Below are 19,171 nucleotides of genomic sequence, written 5' to 3'. Positions count from 1 at the left end.
GTACATGAACACACACTGTTCAATCCCAAATGTAAAAATTGCAAATAGTTCATGGTGTTATATTTGTAAACAATAGTTATTTTGATGTAAACAACACCATTTTGTGCTGGTATGGTTTAGATATTTGAGCTAAAAAAAATGTGTCAAAGTGAATGGTAATGGTTTAATTTCATTTGAACATGCATCAGATTACAATTGAATGCATCACATAATCAGTTCACAGTTCCACATGTCCAAAAGGAGTAGGAAGAAGCAAAGCTTATTAAATCCCACCCTTTCCTTCTGGTACTTTTACAATCAGTAACTGTTACATTTGTTCACTTCCTGCTTTCCATAATACAGTCTTAAGTTTTTTTTGTTTTTTTTTTCTTTTTTTTTCTTTTTAATAATCCACCTTGTACTTCGTTACGAGGTGGATTATTATTGCATGGATATTTACAATATCCATGCAGCTTAACATGCATTAAGAATGCAGTAACTGTTACATTTGTCCACTTCCTGCTTTCCTAATATAGTTTTTTAAAAAAAAATTCTTATTTTTATTTTTTATTTTTGTCACATAACAAAGTACAAGGTGATATTTACAATATCAAAGCAGCTTAACATGCATTAAGCATGCAGTAACTGTAACATTTGTCCACTTCCTGCTTTCCCAATATAGTTTAAAAAAAATTATTATTATTATTATTTTTTATTTTTGTCACATACCGAAATACGAGGTGATATGACCATCCAATGACATAATGGGTACCATAGTAAGTGTCAATATAGTGATATGGATAGCATATCATGACTGGTTCAAGACTCCTTGTATTTAGCAAACATCAACTGTGAAAAATATATATTGTCACAAAAAGCTTATTTTCTCACTTTTTGAGTCGGGAACTGATATTTTCCTGAAACTTACCTGCTGATTACTAAAGAGCAAAAAAAAATGTCATTTTTCCTAATGAAAGACAGGAGTCAGGTTCTATGTTTATATCGCCAAAGAGCACAATCATGCTAAAATGGCCGGTATAGTGGAAGGATGGGATAGAATGAGTTAAGAAAACGTTACAAATGTTACTTAAAAAAATCAATGCAACTCAGATTGTGTTCAATTGTCGAGATTCCACTGTTTGTTTTGTATGACAATAATAGCATTGTGCTATGGTCTGATTTCCACGATGAACAAAACATTGAAGCACGTTTCTCGCAGCAAACAAAGCAGCACAGAAAGGACTATTATGTTTATGTGAGAGTACGCCAACATAAAATGTCCCTATGCAGTATGGCCGCCTTAAAAAAAAAATACATCTGCATAAAAGAATCCTCACTAAAAATGTCTCCGTGATGCAAACAGCATCCCTGACATGCATGCACCTCCTCCTCCCCCTCCCCCCCATCAGCATCCCCATCCCCATAGGCTTTGTGGTGTCACATACCAATAGAGATGCCATAACTATTGTCCTCATTTCTCCTCATTATTTAGCACAAATGCAGTCAGGCAGAATCCCCTCCATCACCCCCTCCCTCCATCTTCTATAGGCCACCATCACACCTCCTTCATCCATCCATATTTACCTTCACAGAAAGGATGGAGAGTCAGGATGCCGTCCTTGCCTCAGCCTCTTCCTCCCTCCTTCCTTCCTCCTTCGCTCGCTGCTGCTGCTGCAAAACGCAGACGCCGATAAGCTCATCAAAAATAAAATATCACTCCTCAATCTGAGGATTTTTAAAAAATTTTCAACGTGCAAAGAGAACAAGCCAGTGTGTTTGTCATTTGCTGCTCTCCGCTCCGACTGCCTTGTCTAGTGTATTTTTTTTGCCTGACAACACAAGAGAGGGATTGGAGCATGCTCAGTAGGAGCAGACAGCCAAGTCATGTGACCTGCAGCTGACTGCACCGCTGCTGGAAGGGACAAATAAAAAGGGAAAGATGGAGGAGAGGCTTGTGCGCATGTCATTGTCTGCTGATGAGTAATATGGACCGATAAGACTGTGGGGAATGTGTATTGGGAAGGCAGTGCGCCACCAGATGGTGCTGTTTCCCCCTTTGGCTATGTTGTATATGTAGTTCCTATTAATATGGATGGTGCTGTTTTCATTCTGAGAAATATTACATGTTCAATACAGGACAGTACAGTAATATATAATTTATTATACTTTAAGTCCTTTGTAATACATATTTCATATTTAAAGTATGTGACGCCGGTCGAGTGGTTAGCACGCAGACATCACAGCTAGGAGACCAGTGTTCAATTCCACCCTCGGCCATCTCTGTGTGGAGTTTGCATGTTCTCCCCGTGCATGCGTGGGTTTTCTCCGGGTACTCCGGTTTCCTCCCACATTCCAAAAACATGCTAGGTTAATTAGCGACTCCAAATTGTCCATAGGTATAAATGTGAGTGTGAATGGTTGTTTGTCTATATGTGCCCTGTGATTGGCTGGCCACCAGTCCAGGGTGTACAACGACTCTCGCCTGAAGACAGCTGGGATAGGCTCCAGCACCTATCCGCGACCCTCGTGAGGAAAAGCAGTAGAAAATGAATGAAGTATGTGACAGTTTTTATGTATTATATCAATACAGATGCCATTGTTTTGTTTCTTTCGTTAGCTCCCTGGGTTTAAGTCCTGTACTGGAGGTCTGGACCAAGGTCAGATGAGGAAATCCTTCGTCTTACTTACCAGGTGTGCTGGTCCTGCTTCAGTTGGGCCACACCCGAACAAGCAATGGCGAAATCTGACGCAGTCCAGCGATGCAAGGTTCTTGTTGTTGTTCTTGTTCCTCTAAATCTAAAGCTGATCTACACTCATCAAATAGCATATCTAACTATGAAGAATAAGCACAGCTTAACAGGAAGAGCTAAATTATTTCTGCAGAAAACAGGAGGGCCGGTGGGCCGATACTGTAAATCTTCATCCAATCAGATTATCATTTGATACTTTACCTTAAAAGGCACATCTTCCGGTCTCAACATATCTGGGTTGTAGCATGGGGACTTTTCCAAAAAAGAGGAACCAAAACTAGCAATGACTACATTTAGCGTGGCAACATCATTACCTATACCGATGATTTGTAATCACCTTTACCATATGATATATATATATGTTGTTTTTTTTTATTCTAGCATTATTCACCATTACAATTCCTCAGTTTTATTCCTCATACCTTGTTTTGGAATGGTTTCCGTTCAAATGTCATGTATTATTATATGAAAGGTATACTTTATTTTGATACTTTATTTATTTTATAAAGGGGAGTATATTGTGCAATGTTGTTTTATTATATAAAATCTATTATATAAGCATGGACTGCCTTTGCGTGTACGTCGGAGACAATAGTTACGTGGCCTTTGGGATAATCTGTCTTTACCCTCGTTATCCCACGGTGTCTATTTGGGATTGACCTAAAGACTCAAGCGATTAAGCATGTCAACTGTCTGCCTGTTGTTAGAAAGAGAAAGTGAAAACATTTTAAAATTATAGTATGTATGAGGACCGTATATTTATTTTGTTATACACGTTTAAGTGTTTTTATATCCTTGTTAAATTGCGTTTTGTTTGAAAACTCTCATTTCATCACACAAATAGAAAATGTCGCATAAAAATCGAAGAGATGCCCACTTTAGAAAGCTACAAAATATATTTTTCATATACATTTAATAAACGCCACATTCTAATTCATTACAGGATGTATTTGAATAAGAAAATGCTGCACATTAAATAAACCTACTTCTATATTCTCAATGCTTTAATGCTTAAAACCATTAGTGCATCATAGCTGCTGATGTTAGAGATTCCCGCTGTGTCTCATTGTTCCCACACAGCCATGAATAATTCCGAATGACAGGTCACGGTCTTGACCAAGCGGGGAAGTGGCGTGACTGGACGGCCGTTCCGTCCCTCAACTGGACATGTGTGTCCATTGTCCATTGGCGGCTGAGTGCAGCACCATAGTGGGATAACAACAGCAACATCATGGGCAGCGGAAGCAGCGGTGGTTGCAGGTGAGAGCAAAGTGGCTCACAGGGAGGAGTCGATGGATATATTCACTCCAGGTATTACTTATATGGCTCCATAAAGTCCTGGAAAATATGATGAAAAATTAGCTAATATATATTTTGGCACTTTTGTACATTTTTTTTTCAGTTCTTTCTGTGCCTCAACTTGTGTAGAAATATATGTACAATAGATAGATGCAATATTTGCACATACCAAACAATACCTTATCCTTATCTTGCATATTTTTTTTTCATATAGTTGTTCACATATTCCTTCACTCTTTTCCTTTCACTTACTTTTTCCTTTATGGTTGATGAGTTAAGTTGTGTATCTTTTCCTAAACTTTATATGTTGTGAACTGCGCACTGTTGTAATTGGTACTCCATATACTGCAGTTTAGATTACAATAAGGTAAAAATACAGAGGTTGAGGCTTTGCAACAACACAATTTAAAAACTATGTCAATTTGAATGTAAAGTTTAGTATATGAATTGTAAATTATGTGCATTCTCATTATCAGTCGTCACAATTATTAGATTTAATATTGACACTTTAGTTTTTTTTTCTGTGTTGAACGCAGTTATCAATTTTTGACACTAGATGGCGACATTCATTTAGAGGCCAAACCTGGTCCGGATACCATGACAATATGGCCTGCTTATGTAAACTTGTACGGGCAGATATTGCATAGTCATTTAAAACAAAACTTACTTCCTTTGGTATGAAATCTTATTCAAGACGATACGATGGTTGCAGCTTGTGTGTATAAGATGTAAATATAAGATTTGTAGATATATTGTGGAACCATTGTTTAGTATTTGGATACATTTCTCAACAAAAAAGGAATGATCTTTTTTTTCGGAAACTTGCAGCAACTCGCTGGATCACGTGTCACATTTTTGAGGCACCCCCTGATGAAAGCTCGCGTTCTGATTGGCTGACACTCAGACTTCCCCTCGCATCACAGCTCTATCCGGCGTATCCTTCCGAGTGCGCGTGCTAAACTCACTGAAATAAGTTTCCTGACGTAAATTTAAAAATATATATAAACTAAATCGGTAGGATTTTATAATTTAATATATCAGGTAACATACATGTTTATTGTTTGGTAATACTTGGTCTTTATATGAATTATAGAACGGTGTCTATCTCGGATGGATATGTCTCAGCATCCCTACAAAGTAGTTCCGTGGAGTAAGAGAGTAGAGATCACCTTGAGCTGCTGCTTGTCAGTGTACTGACTCTTACATCAGTGAGCGGTTTCCTGCGACAAGGTGGGTCTATAAGATAACACCAGTTGTATTTTATCAACATATTGTGTTTAATGTAGTTTATGCGTCGCCTGTTGTTTTTTTTTGTCACATTTGCACCTCAAAATGCGTGGCGTTGCATTTCACATCCCACGGCGTATCTATCATATATCAACCTAAACACTCACTTTTGTAAAGTAGCTAGCGTAAAAACAAATGGATAAATATGGCGTATGTATGTACAAGTGGACGTTATGTGATGAACTTTTCAGCCATCTTGAATGTCGACATTGCGATGTGCCATACAGGCTGCCAATAAGAATGTCATTTTGCTAATTCTATCATGGACTAATAGTTTTAAGATCTTATTCGGTGTCGGAGAAAGCCAGGTTATATTCTTAATCAAACTCAGAACATCTCAGTGCGGGTTTAAATGCATTCAAGGGATAAATAGTAATGTGATGCACGCAGTGTTCCCCATTGTTGATTCGCTTCCTGATGCTTCCGGTTGTAGGCGTGGCCTGTGCGTCTCTTCGGCCTCTGATTGGTAGTTTCCCTTCCACTAGCGCTCTCTAATGCGAAAATATGACGCAGTGACAAGAACGTCACTTGTGTCGCATAGGCTACACTAACATAGTTAAACATGCTAAGTGTAATTCACAATTAACCGTCGTTATCCTTGCATTGTAAATCACTGCTTTTAATCGTCGTTTGCTTGAAGATGTGCGCAGAGGAGAGTCAATGCCCCACCATGTCTTGCATGTAAGGTTAAGCACACTAATATTTAAATGGAAGGTCGCTTTTATGTTTTGAAATAATGGCAGTTTTATTCAACCTATTATGGAAAGTGGTCTGCTCCACTGCAGTGAAAGGAGATGCCTTGTTGACACTGACTACATTTGCAAGCAGCTAGGGAGGTGGCTTGATGTCAAATAGGAGCAGGGTAGTCATTTCTGTCCTTCAAAGTGCAACCTTTTTCCTCATATAGCGAGACTCAAAACTAGCATTTATAGCATAGATATAAACAAGACAGTGATCCCAAGATGTCCAGTTTTTAAAAGCCATTCCACATGTCAGTCAAAATATATCACTGGTAGTCTTTGTAATAACATTTGTGTCCTTTTTTTTTGTAATTGCCCATTTATTGAACTGGCTCATATGCTAGGCTAAAATCAAGACAAGCCTGTTTGTTAGGGTTTAAATACTTTCATGATAGTCTGCAGGTTTACGCAAACTATCCTGCTTTAAGTGATGTTAGATTGAGACTAAGAGATTAAGACCATTAGGATGAGGATTAAGACACTGTTTCCTTTTTATTTTACTTACCTGTGCCACTTTCATATAAATCTGTTCAAGAGTAAGAATACTGTCATTAAAAAAAATCAAATTAATCAATTTTGTCAACCTGTACATGAATAAGAATTTGGAATGAGCCTTAATTTTGTTAGGATCAAGCTTTATCTCACTCTTCTTTATTGGCACATTCGATCCAAATAGGCATCAACATGTCAATCAACTCCCCCGCTCCAGGGAAATTGTTGAACTAAGTGTAATTCTTCCAATTAACAAAACTTCCTTTTTGGCTTAGGTTCAGTGAAAAGTGCATTTCCTGGTTCTAAGATGATCTGATCATGTTTGACTTGAGTCCCGTGTGCTTCACAGCTGCTCCATTTCCCATCGTAGCTACTGACTCATCTAGTAAACCTCTAATCTGGAACATTTCCACATTTTGCTACTTCCAACTGCATAAAACTCAATGCACTGAATGGAACGGAATGACCAGAATGCAGTCACTCTTTGCTAGTTATACATCACCTTATTTAAACCATATCAATAAAACCATATCAATAAAAAGTATAATAAAAAACTCTATCATTAGGCACAATGTGTTAATCCACAGCGTTACTGTGTCAGAAAAGTCATATTTTCATATCAGAACTTCGACCCGTTGATCTCATGCAGTGTATTTGTATACTCCATATTTTATGCTAACCAGAAAATGGACGCAAACCAATGCAAAATTTTTGCCATCATTTGTTAACATGAACCGCCACACACTAACCAGGGCGTGAAAATCTGTTGAAAAATATCTTCAGAGAGGCCAGGCATGACAACTTACTAGCTTGTTGCGGTGTAAACATACCATAAATGTTTGGTCTACAATTAGTTCAGTCATACATTGTGTTGTATTTCTACAAACGCGCTGCATGTTATTATTAGCCGTAGACTGTTTTTAGACCATGGGGCGTTGCGTAGTGGAGCTGTTGCATCAAGTTGTGGCGATTGCCTTGCCATCGTGCGCACTGTATTTGCCCTTCATCAGCACCACCAACAGGATTTACTCTTGAGCTCCTGAGGGTGTTCTACCGATGCACAAGTGCCGCATCTGGCAGTGCTGCTAGGACTTCAAGGTGTTGTATTTTACAAGTGTACAGTGTTAGAAGCTCCAACACACTGGGTTTCCTCTGGAGGTCAGTGACCATGGTGTGCCTCTTTGTCCCCAAGAGGACCAGGAAGATCTACCGGGGGTATGTAGTGCATGGAAGCCCTTTTGGATTACCCAAGTACTGCATCACAATCTCAATGCGCTTACTTGGTGACACTAAATGTCATGATACCCTGACTGCAGTGCTCCCGCCTATGATTGCATTTGGGTCTGTTATCAGAAAAGCGATAAGGCACCTGTCTAGAAAGATAGGAAGTCATGTGATTCAGTGTGTTTTCTGGAGACACTTTGCAACAAAGAGTTAGGAAGGGATTGGAGAGGATTATTAACAGCCGGGTCTTAAATTAGCCTAGCATCTGTGTCAGGGTGACTGTGGACACTTCTAGCCACCAGTGGAGGCGACTCAGCTGGCTTTTCCGGGGGACTGACATGCGAACCATGTCTCCCAGTGAGTGAGCATTTCCTATTAATTATGCAACCTTTGTTATTCCCATAATACCAAGATGGGGTGTGTGAGTGACATGCAGGATTAAATGAATAAAAGACTGCCCTTTTTAGTCATTGTATTCATTCAGTCATATTCCCTTTGGAAGCCATGTAATACACAGTAGCTACACTTTTATTAGCTGGAATCGTAGTGTAAATTTACTGGACTCCATTTTTTTCTGTTATAAACTCTGTATGTGATTGTTTGAACACCACTGTAACCTTAACAGCTTTACAGATGGTATGTCTGTATATCCTATGACCTTGAAACACAAGGTTATCAGGCGTAGTAAAGGTAATTCCAGACAGCCAAATGTTTTTTTTTCCCCCCCTTCAGGGCCCAAAAAAATCTCATTAGGGTGTTGGATGCAATTTAAAAATGCAGTATCCATCATCAGCTGGTGATTGACTGTTGTGCTTCCACCACATGGAATTAATTCAAATATTAGGAATTCAGGCTGCAACTTGTTCTCCAATGCGATTCCTTTCTCATCTCACAAAAATGTTCGTGAAGGTGTGGTGAGTCGAATGCTGAAAGATTTCTAATGTATTTAGTAAACAGTAACAAAACTGGAATTACATATGCAGCATCTAGTCCGTGGTCGAGCCCACGCTGCTGTCTTCTTCTCCCATGTCCGTGTACTGCTGCTGTAGCAGGATGTGATAGAGAGCACGTACAGCGCCGGTCTGCTTCATTCACTTCCACTGTTACGTAATCATCAGTCAGCACAGGCACTATGGAAGCAGACCGCAAAGGTCTGGAATCCCCACCCCCAACAAAACAAGACCACCAGTGTTTCTGTGGAATATAACCACTCCATGTGGTGTCATGCACTTCTAATTTCTCACTAGTACATCAAGGTGCATGTAGATTGATCATATTTTTATTATCACTGTTAGTGTTACAAATGCAGTATTTCTCACTCCCTTTTTAGTGTGACTGTCCCATTCTATCATTATGTTTTGTAACTATGGCAACCATTTGTAGTAGAGTAGCAATCCTTTGCTCAAATGTACCTAATGTACCTCAAACATCTCACGCTATGCTTTGTATGTGTTCACTTTGTACCCAGGCTGTGTAAACCATGTTATGGGAAAATGTGGAAAGAAGGGAATCGAACTAGCTAATCTAGCTGAGCCATCACTACTATGTTTGTTTTTCTACTAAATGTTCATGTTAATCTCCCGTCATGTCAATAGGTTTTATGATGAGTCGTTTCCGTGGGCAACCCAGAGGGGGGTGGCTGGCTGGCAGGGAACAGTGTGTACTCGTGTTACCTGCTCTATATGCTTAACGCCTTTGTAACTTTTGTGACAGTTGTTATGATTCTAATATTCTACATTTTCATTTGTATGTCAATCTAAACTTTTGTGTATTGATTCATTCTCTATACTGCTTGTTCTCTGTAGTGTGACAGGTGAGCTGGAGCCTATCCCCAGCCAGTCATTGGGCACACATTGACAAGCAACCATTCACACTCACATTCACACCTAGTATGGACAATTTATGGTAATGGTTTTATTTCATTTGAACATGCATCAGATTACAATTGAATGCATCACATAATAGTTCACAGTTCCATATGTCCATAAGGAGTAGGAAGAAGCAAAGCTTATTAAATCCTACCCCTCCATCTGGTACTTTTACAATCAGTAACTGTTACATTTGTTCACTTCCTGCTTTCCATAATACAGTTTTTTCTTTTTTTTTCCTTTTTTTTCCTTCTTTTTAATAATGCACCTCGTACCGAAGTACAAGATGATATTTACAATATCCAAGCAGCTTAACATGCATTTTTTTTTTGGGGGGGGGGAGTGGGTAGAAGCTGCAGTATCTGGAGAAAACCCACACATGCACAGGTAGAACATGCAAACGCCACGCAGAAATACCACAACCATATTCAAATATATAGCTGCGGACCGTGCCGTATGAGAACGTCCACAGGCGATAATAAACAAGTAAATTAATATTCTTGTATAATGTTCTACTTTCAGGACCTCTCCAGATCACATAATAATTGCCATGCCTCAGCTAAAGTGTACCGACATGGGTTCCGCCTTCATCCAAACGCAGCAGCTCAACGCCGCCATGGCTGACACCTTCCTGGAACACATGTGCCTGCTGGACATCGACTCGGAACCGACCACTGCTCGCAATACCGGCATCATCTGCACCATTGGTGTGTCTCACTGTTATCTATCATGAAGTGTATGTACTCACAAACGGTGATGAACTTCCACCTTTTTATAATTGATTTGGCTCATCCTTCAGGGCCAGCCTCTCGCTCTGTGGACATTCTGCAGGAGATGATCAAGTCTGGAATGAACATTGCCCGCTTGAACTTCTCACACGGCACACACGAGGTAGGTCATTTCACAACTTCCTCTTCGGTGGAAAGGAAACAAGCAAGGTACAAGCTCAGTGGCCACAAAAAGACAGTCACGTTTAACCGTTTATGTCAGACTGAGTCATGTGCCTTATCACGGAGACATTGTCATTCGTTCCCATGCTGGTCCTTTTAAGCAATGTTTGCTGTTGCAGTTTGCCAGTCATTGTTCATTGTATAATATCTGAAATGCTTGAACCATGTCAACAATGTCTGGACATGCAATATGAATAAAGCGTTTTTGGGGGTCTAACATAAGCCAACTCATATACTCTTTTATTTATAATACACAGCTACAGCTCATGTTGCCCCTAATGCAATTACTAGCCTCGTATGTTATTACTGTGTGTTGCGCTTCTCCACACGAGCGACATGGGCCAAAAGTCACACCGAACTGAATCAACGTGGCTAAAAGTCTACTACAGTGAATTGGCTCGAGTTTGATTGCAATTTGTTTTTCAAATCCAAGTCAAACAGTCACCATCATTTTAACATGGCGAACATTGTAAACTGTGCAATGCTCCAATGAGTCATTGTAGATACTTAGATAAAGTATTCGGCAAACAATACAATACAAAACGCCATGTCTTAAAAGTTTATTGAACATTTATTGTAGCATCTTTACTACAATGTTCTCATTGGACTGCAGATTCTTTGTGTCAATCAGCGTGTCAACGACTCATGTACCATATATTTTGATTGCTCTACTTTTTATATTTGGATTTTTTTTTTTTTTATAGCAGATTGGGTTTTGTGTTTCTCCTTTTATAGTACCATGCTGAAACCATCAAGAATGTGCGTGAGGCATGTGAGAGCTTTGAGCCAGGAAGCATCCAGTACAGGCCAATCGGTATCGCCCTGGACACTAAAGGCCCAGAGATCAGGACCGGCCTCATCAAGGGAGTGAGTTTAACACTTCCTGCCCTGTATCTTTCTAACCTTCATTGTAGTACAAGACCAGTATTTAGGGTGGAGAACGAAAGAAACAAAAGGAACTGTGTTTTTTTTTGTTTGTTTGTTTATTTATTTATTTTTGTATAGAGCGGCACAGCTGAGGTGGAACTAAAGAAGGGCAACATGATCAAGATCACCTTGGATGACTCCTACCAGGACAACTGCAGTGACGAGATCCTCTGGCTGGACTACAAGAACATCACCAAAGTCGTAGAACCCGGCAGCAAGATCTACATTGACGACGGACTCATATCCCTGCAGGTTAAGGAGATTGGTGAGAAGAGTCAAATTACATTTAATATATGGCCTGCTTGCTGCGGAACGTTTTTTTATACTGAACAATTACCCCATTAACACCACAGCAAACCTTGGTCCTGGTTCAGATTTAGTTCAGAGCCAGAGTTGAACCTTTGTTGGCAGTGAACAGGCTCCTTTTTCCATTGTCCGTATGTCACAATTGCTACGCCTACGATCAGGAAATAACAAAAAGGAGATCAGCATGAGTCAGGAAATGTCAATGTTTATTTCGTCAAATGTCCGGATGATAAACAATGAGTTGCCTGAAGCTTTTATTTTGAAGATTACTAATCATCAGAATGTCACAAATTACCAGGCAGTATTACAGCTATTATTTTCATATTCATATTTTCATAGTCATATTCAAGTAAAGAATAACCTATGTAAGACGACAGTTGCTCTAAAGCAGTGACCAAACACAGCAAAATAAAATACTTCCAACCAATGCACAATTGTATGCAAAACTAGAAAATGATCTATTCAGTTTCTTAGCTACAATGTACTAAACAGCCAGGACAACTCAGCTGTGTTCTATGGTTATCATCACACCTTTTTCCTCCCACTTACAGTGGTATGAAAAAGTATCTGAACCTTTTGGAATTTCTCACATTTCTGCATAAAAAAAATCACCATCAAATGTGTTCTGAGCCAGAATCACACAGATGAAAATACAGTGTCTGCTTTAACTAAAACCACCCAAACATTTGTAGGTTTTCATATTTTAACGAGGTTCAAATACTTTTTCATACCACTGTACGACATCACTGTTTCCCTCATACTGCCACTCCCTCTAACTGAGATTTACCACAACAATAAACATACTGGTAGTTTTATTGCTCAAAATGAGCATTATTTGATACAGCTCCTGTTTTGGATCAAGAAGGTGTGCTCAATATTGTTAGCCTTTGTAACACCTGATTGCGTTTCCAGGCTCTGATTTCCTCTCGTGTGAGATCGAGAATGGCGGGACCCTGGGCAGTAAGAAAGGTGTCAACCTCCCCGGCGCCGCTGTAGACCTGCCCGCCGTCTCTGAAAAAGACATCCAGGATCTGACATTCGGTGTGGAGCAGGGTGTCGACATGGTTTTCGCCTCCTTCATCCGCAAAGCCGCAGACGTCCATGCCGTTCGGGCTGTGCTGGGTGAGAAGGGCAAGGACATCAAGATCATCAGCAAGCTGGAGAACCATGAGGGCGTACGCAGGTGTGTGTCGATCAGCAATATTTCGTGACAAGCCATTGATGTTGCTCCGTGCTGCACGTGGACACTAAACCAAAAGGCAAACAGCACCTGACAACGCTGGTGTAATTGAGGTTGTCTGTCATACAGGTTTGACGAGATCATGGAGGCCAGCGATGGCATCATGGTTGCCCGTGGCGACCTTGGTATCGAAATCCCCACAGAAAAAGTCTTCCTTGCTCAGAAGATGATGATTGGCCGCTGCAACAGAGCCGGCAAGCCAATCACATGCGCCACTCAGGTCCGAACTTTAGACCTTGGGATGTAGATTGTATTATTTTCCATTTTAAGTCTTCACCCTTTCAAACCTGTCTTTATTATCCGTGTTTTTAGATGTTGGAGAGCATGATCAAGAAACCGAGGCCCACCCGCGCCGAGGGCAGCGACGTCGCCAATGCCGTGCTGGACGGGGCCGACTGCATCATGCTGAGCGGTGAGACCGCTAAGGGAGACTACCCTCTGGAAGCTGTGCGCACACAACACATGGTCAGTAGTCGTAAATAATAATAATATTATTATTAATAATAATATTAAAGATACAGTAGGGCCTTTGCACATGGGCCCTTAAAATAATAATTTCTCTACTGCTATAACAATCTTCTCTAAACTGCTTCATATTCCTGATATTGCATGATTCTGTTTGTCTGTTTTTAATATGAGAAAGGGTCAGCAGTAGGGATAGACTTTCAACAAGAAATGTTCAATATTGAACAGTTGCTTATTTAGACAGATTTCTTGCAATAATTCATAAATGAAAAAGGTCAGCAGAGGCAGCAAACCAATTCCATCTTGGTTACTTGCGCCCTCTGCTGGTTACATCATAGTAGCGAAATTAAAGCATGCCTCCATTGCTCCAAAGGGCTCCTTCATACATTTCCAACATTTCAAATGTATGCAAAAAAAAAGCCTCTGAAATGAGAATGTTAGGGAACGTTATAGCCGCTATCTTAAGCCTTTTGCTTGATTTTCTGCATGCCCACTTTGATCAGTATAATATCTGGATGCCTTCCATTAGTATACCATTCAACAGTCACTAGTCTTGAATGCTTGGTCTTCATCAGTCAGGGTGAATCACATGACTGTGTGGCTCACTGTGCATGTCGCTGTGTACCGTGTTTACGGATACTGTACAGAAGCACGAATGCTTCCACACGTGCCTTTTCTTCTTAAATTAACCCTGCATGCTGTGTATGTGTATGTGCTGTATGTGTGTCGCTGTCTGAACTCAAACTCAACCCACCAGGGGTGCCCATTACGTTGATGGCGAGCTACGGGTCGATGGCGAAGGTAGCATGGGTCGATTGCATTAACAAGACTGCCCTAACAGCATAGATTAAGCAGTATACACGGATATGCAACTTTCATCTTTAAACTAACTCGGTCAGTGTTAAGATGTCTACATCTACAGTATGATTGCTGCGATACTTTGACTTTTCAACTGAAGTACAGTAATATGACGTCAACCTCTCCCTTTTTTGTGACCGCGCACTCTTTAGGGAATTTAGGTTTTGTTGAGTTGCATCTTTAGCACAAAGCCTGGCTTGCTGGTGGAGCCATATTTGCTGTATATACCATTCCACCAATGACGGCGGCGTCTCATGCTCTTAACTAGCCTCATGATGTTGTTCTGATGTAACAGAATATATTTTTTTTTCCTGTTTTTCTAGTCTAAGGTACGTCTTTGGTCATTTTAAACTAGAAAAACAGGGGGGAAAAATAATAATAATAATAATTAAAAAAAAATATATATATATATACTATATATTTTTTTTTTGTTTGTTTTTTTTGCGAGCTACTTTGAAAATGACCAAAGACCTACCTTAGACTAGAAAACCAGAGAAAAAAAAATATATATATTAAAAAAATATATATATTTTTTTAAAATTACAAATATTAAAAATATATATATTTTTTATTTTTATAATTTTTTAAATTAAAAAAATAGAATTTTTTTCTAGTCTAAAGTAGGTCTTTGGTCATTTTAAAAGTAGCTTGCAGGCTGAAAATGTGTGAGCACCCCTGAAAACAGAGAAAAAATATATTCATTAAAATATATATATAATTTTTTAAAAATTACAAATATTAAAAAATATATTTTTTTAAATGATTTTTTAAATTAAAAAAATAGATTTTTTTTCTGTTTTTCTAGTCTAAAGTAGGTCTTTGGTCATTTTAAAAGTAGCTCGCAGGCTGAAAATGTGTGAGCACCCCTGACTTCGACTTTAAAATGTACTTTATTTCCCCTTCTCTTTCTTCTCTTTTAGTGTTTTTATTTTTGTTTGTGTGTTGCGTGCCAAGTTTTTAATTTTACAGTGGCTGTTCAATCATTTTTAATATTGCTCTAACTCATATATAGTCCTAGATGACATTTTAATGACTCATGCAAAGGCTTGCGGTGACGTTTTTGGTGTTAATAATGTTCTCCCGCCTTTCTCCCTCTTCCCAAAATTAACTACGTACTTTTTTTTCACCTTTCTGTGCTTTTTTAACATCTTTGGGTTTCCTGTCCTTCCTCCATCTTTACCATCCTGTCTCTGTGTGTGTGTGCCTGGTGTGCCGTGGGGACGCCTTGGCTTGTTGCATCATACCTTCGCTCGCTCACCAGATTGCTCGCGAAGCAGAGGCGGCCATGTTCCATCGTCAGGTGTTTGAGGACCTGCGTCGCTCCACGCCGTACTGCAAAGACCCTGCAGAGGCCATTGCAATCGGCGCCGTTGAGGCCTCCTTTAAGAGCTTGGCCTCTGCGATCATTGTGCTCACGGGCTCCGGAAGGTAGGCCGGCTGTCTCGTTCTTTTTTTTGCAGGTCAACAAAAGCCGCTGATGTCGAAACTATGACAGGGAAGTGTAGGGCCAGATAGGGACTTGCAGAAGCTTGGGAGAGGCTGGCCATCACTTTTATTAAACTACGGGTTGTTGTTTTTTTTGGGTTGTGTCCACTTAAACACATTTTAAAGCAAAAAAAAAACAAAACAAAACAACAACCAGGTGGATTAGTGGAGTGATATCTAGCCCCTCCCTGCTGTGTGAATGACAAATGGTGGTGATGCGCGAGAGAAAGTAACCCCCTTCCTCACCCTTCACAAATTGGTTCTCTGGGGACCAGATAGCACGAGAGGCCGAGGCGGCCACCTTCCATAGGCAGCTGTTCGAGGAGCTGAGGAGACACTCCCACTTGACCAGAGACCCCTCTGAGGCGGTGGCCGTCGGCGCTGTGGAGTCGTCTTTCAAGTGCTGCGCTAGTGCCATTATTGTTCTCACCAAGACCGGGAGGTAAGACAAGCGGGGAGTCGTCCCACCCCCCCCCGGTTCTCTCTTCTGAACCAGATGACTGATCGAATTTATACTTCAGTTTGAAAGATCCCTCAAGGCATGCATGAGTTTGGTGTGGAAGAACTTGAGAGCCCTGATTACAAAACTATTGGAGATGAATGATGGCTCATCCAAGTATGGTTATGAACTCATACGGTCCAGGTGTCCCAATACTTTTGTCCTTGTGTTGTGTTTTGAATGAATGTGTGCAGTGAAGTAGGGTTGGAGGAGACAGCAATTGACTTGAGTGAACTAACGTCACAGCATTTGTGTGGAATATAACGCCGCTTTTCCACTGCAAAGTACACACAAAGTACGATTGACTATTGACATGTAGCGTAGACGCCGCATCACACTGAGGCGACCTGAGTCTTGCATCGGAAAAGTTATTTATTTCACTTACTGGAAATTATTAATTGATGAATCAAGCTACTGTAATGACCTCATTACTGTGTGATTTGTAGGTCCGCCCACCTGCTCTCCAGATACAGGCCACGTGCACCCATCCTGGCCGTGACCCGTAACGCTCAAACGGCCCGCCAGGCTCACCTGTACCGCGGGATCTTCCCGGTCCTCTACACCAAACCCGCTCACGACGTGTGGGCCGAGGATGTGGACATGCGTGTCAACTTTGCCATGGATATGGGTAAGATCAATATTCGTGCAATTGCTTCTTTTATTGATTGTAGAAGCATTAAACAGGGCTCTGGACTGTGACTTAATGGTCGTAGTTTGCGTCTGAAATGAGACATTGAGTAAATATTTCAAGTGCGACAAAGTTGCGTGTTTTTTACCAAAATTGGTGCAGATTCTACAAAAATCTGTTATTGCTGCTCTATAGGAGCCCACAAGTCAATGCAAAGGGTTGAAGAATGAGCATCATAGGTCACCTTGAACAGTGTTCCCATTCGGAACTGAATATTCCAAAAATTCCAAATGTGAATGGAGCCTGTCCCAGCTGTCTTCAGGCGAGAGGCGGGGTAAACCCTGAACTGGTGGCCAGCCAATCACAGGGCACATATAGACAAACAACCATTCACACTCACATTCATACCTATGGACAATTTGGAGTCGCTAATTAACCTAGCATGTTTTTGGAATGTGGGAGAAAACATGCAAACTCCACACAGAGATGACCGAGGGTGGAATTGAACTCGGGTGTCCTAGCTGTGAGGCCTGAGTGCTAACCACTCGACCGCCGTGCAGCCCTGGTACTGAACATTCATTCATTCATTTTCTACCGCTTTTTCCTCATGAGGGTCACGGGGGGTGCTGGAGCCTATCCCAGCTGTCTTCAGGCGAGAGGCGGGACTACACCCTGAACTGGTGGCCAGCCAATCACAGGGCACATATAGACAAACAACCATTCACACTCACATTCATACCTATGGACAATGATTTTGGAATGCGGGAGGAAACCGGAATACCCGTAGAAAACCACTCAGAGATGGCCGACGGTGGAATTTAACTCGGGTCTCCTCGCTGTGAGGCCTGCGCGCTAACCACTCGTCCACCGTGCAGCCGGAACTAACTAACAGCAATTAACAAGGGAGGAAAAAGTTCATTCATACCTATGGACTAATTTGGAGTCGCTAATTAACCTAGCATGTTTTTGGAATGTGGGAGGAAACATGCAAACTCCACACAGAGATGACAGAGGGTGGAATTGAACTCGGGTGTCCTAACTGTGAGGCCTGCGTGCTAACCACTCTTCCACCGTGCAGCCCTGGTACTGAACAATGGTGCTAAAATTGCTAAAAACACTCTTGTCACTTCCTCCTTCCTGTCATGTGTGATTATTTTTTTCATCTACATGATTTCTGTGTTTATAAAAACATAAAAATACTTTGATTTCAATGAGTTAATCTTTTTTTGATCTTATTATGTCCCAAAGACAGGTCTTGTAAAAGTGTCAGGGTTGTGTAATATTCAAGGATTGATTCCGTTGTGCTATTTATGTTGAATTTGCAGGCAAGGTCAGAGGATTCTTCAAGGAGGGCGACGTCGTCATCGTCCTGACAGGTTGGCGTCCAGGGTCCGGTTACACCAACACAATGCGCGTTGTTCTGGTGGCCTGAGTTGCCTGAACAGGGTCCCCTTCATCTTCACCTGCCCTCTATAGCACTCAACACTCCCATCATTCATTCATTCATTCATTCACTCCTCTGGCGATACTTGGTGAGTTCCTATTTAATAATAATATCAGATGGAGACCAGGCAGCCTGTTTGTAAGAACCAGGCGGGTTTGTAGGCTGGTCTGTGCAAATCCACTTCCTGCGTCCATTCATTTCACAAATTGAAACCAGGCTACGGTGCCTCAGATTGACACAACGTCGACCAAGAAACTGCTGTATGTATTCACACTTAGGACTCTTGTATTCAATGCGGTCCAACTTAGTGGCGGACTCTGGCGCATGCGCATCGCGGCTCTTGTTTAGGTGATGTGATTTTTTTTTTTTTTTCCCTAAACACCTCTCTTCGGCCGAGCAATCGAACAAAATAGTAACGTATCCACCTAAACAGAGTTTAGTGTAGTGCTGTGTGTGTATGAAGTGTCCTCTATGCTTTCACTCCGTATTGCACTCCTTAAATCGTACTCCACTGTGTTACAGTCTATATTATACTTGACTATTATTAGTGAATGGTGTTTTTGTTTTATTTGGGACATCATTTCTATTTTGTCTAACTCTAGAGAATTTGGATGCCCCCTCCCTTCTCCATTTGAAGCGTGTTACTGTATTTATGTTGTCATATAGCCTTCACTTGTTTTCAGATCCTATATAAGTTGGCACTTAAAATAAAAAAAAAATCATGAAAAGG

General features: G+C 40.7%; 2 protein-coding genes across 6 annotated transcripts in view; one reads left to right on the top strand and one right to left on the bottom strand.

Moving 5' to 3' along the window:
• LOC131139870 (protein mono-ADP-ribosyltransferase PARP6) overlaps positions 1-1,824 on the bottom strand; it is a 28,234-nt gene extending 26,410 nt beyond the window's left edge. For all 3 annotated transcript variants that reach the window (XM_058089804.1, XM_058089806.1, XM_058089805.1), the window contains exon 1: positions 1,564-1,824. The gene's annotated coding sequence lies outside the window, so the exon portion shown is untranslated. The remainder of the gene's footprint in view (positions 1-1,563) is intronic.
• Positions 1,825-5,121: 3,297 nt separating this feature from the next.
• On the top strand, positions 5,122-18,820 carry pkma (pyruvate kinase M1/2a). 3 transcript variants are annotated; one of them, XM_058089809.1, is made up of 11 exons: positions 5,122-5,258; positions 10,162-10,346; positions 10,439-10,530; positions 11,325-11,456; positions 11,595-11,781; positions 12,735-13,005; positions 13,132-13,282; positions 13,375-13,527; positions 15,647-15,813; positions 16,816-16,997; positions 18,323-18,820. In XM_058089809.1, exons 2-11 carry the CDS (start codon positions 10,190-10,192, stop codon positions 18,427-18,429), a joined length of 1,599 nt encoding a protein of 532 aa, XP_057945792.1. In that variant the 5' UTR covers positions 5,122-5,258; positions 10,162-10,189; the 3' UTR covers positions 18,430-18,820. The 3 variants fall into 3 exon arrangements, with proteins under 3 accessions (XP_057945792.1, XP_057945791.1, XP_057945790.1); XM_058089808.1 differs by lacking the exons at positions 5,122-5,258; positions 15,647-15,813 and adding exons at positions 5,941-5,996; positions 16,146-16,312; XM_058089807.1 differs by lacking the exon at positions 5,122-5,258 and adding an exon at positions 5,941-5,996.
• The last annotated feature ends 351 nt before the right edge of the window (positions 18,821-19,171 follow it).

This window comes from Doryrhamphus excisus, chromosome 12 (genome assembly GCF_030265055.1).
Source record: "Doryrhamphus excisus isolate RoL2022-K1 chromosome 12, RoL_Dexc_1.0, whole genome shotgun sequence".
Lineage (NCBI taxonomy): Eukaryota > Metazoa > Chordata > Actinopteri > Syngnathiformes > Syngnathidae > Doryrhamphus > Doryrhamphus excisus.
Note: the sequence above shows the minus strand (reverse complement) of the source record. Positions and strands in the feature narration are given on the sequence as shown.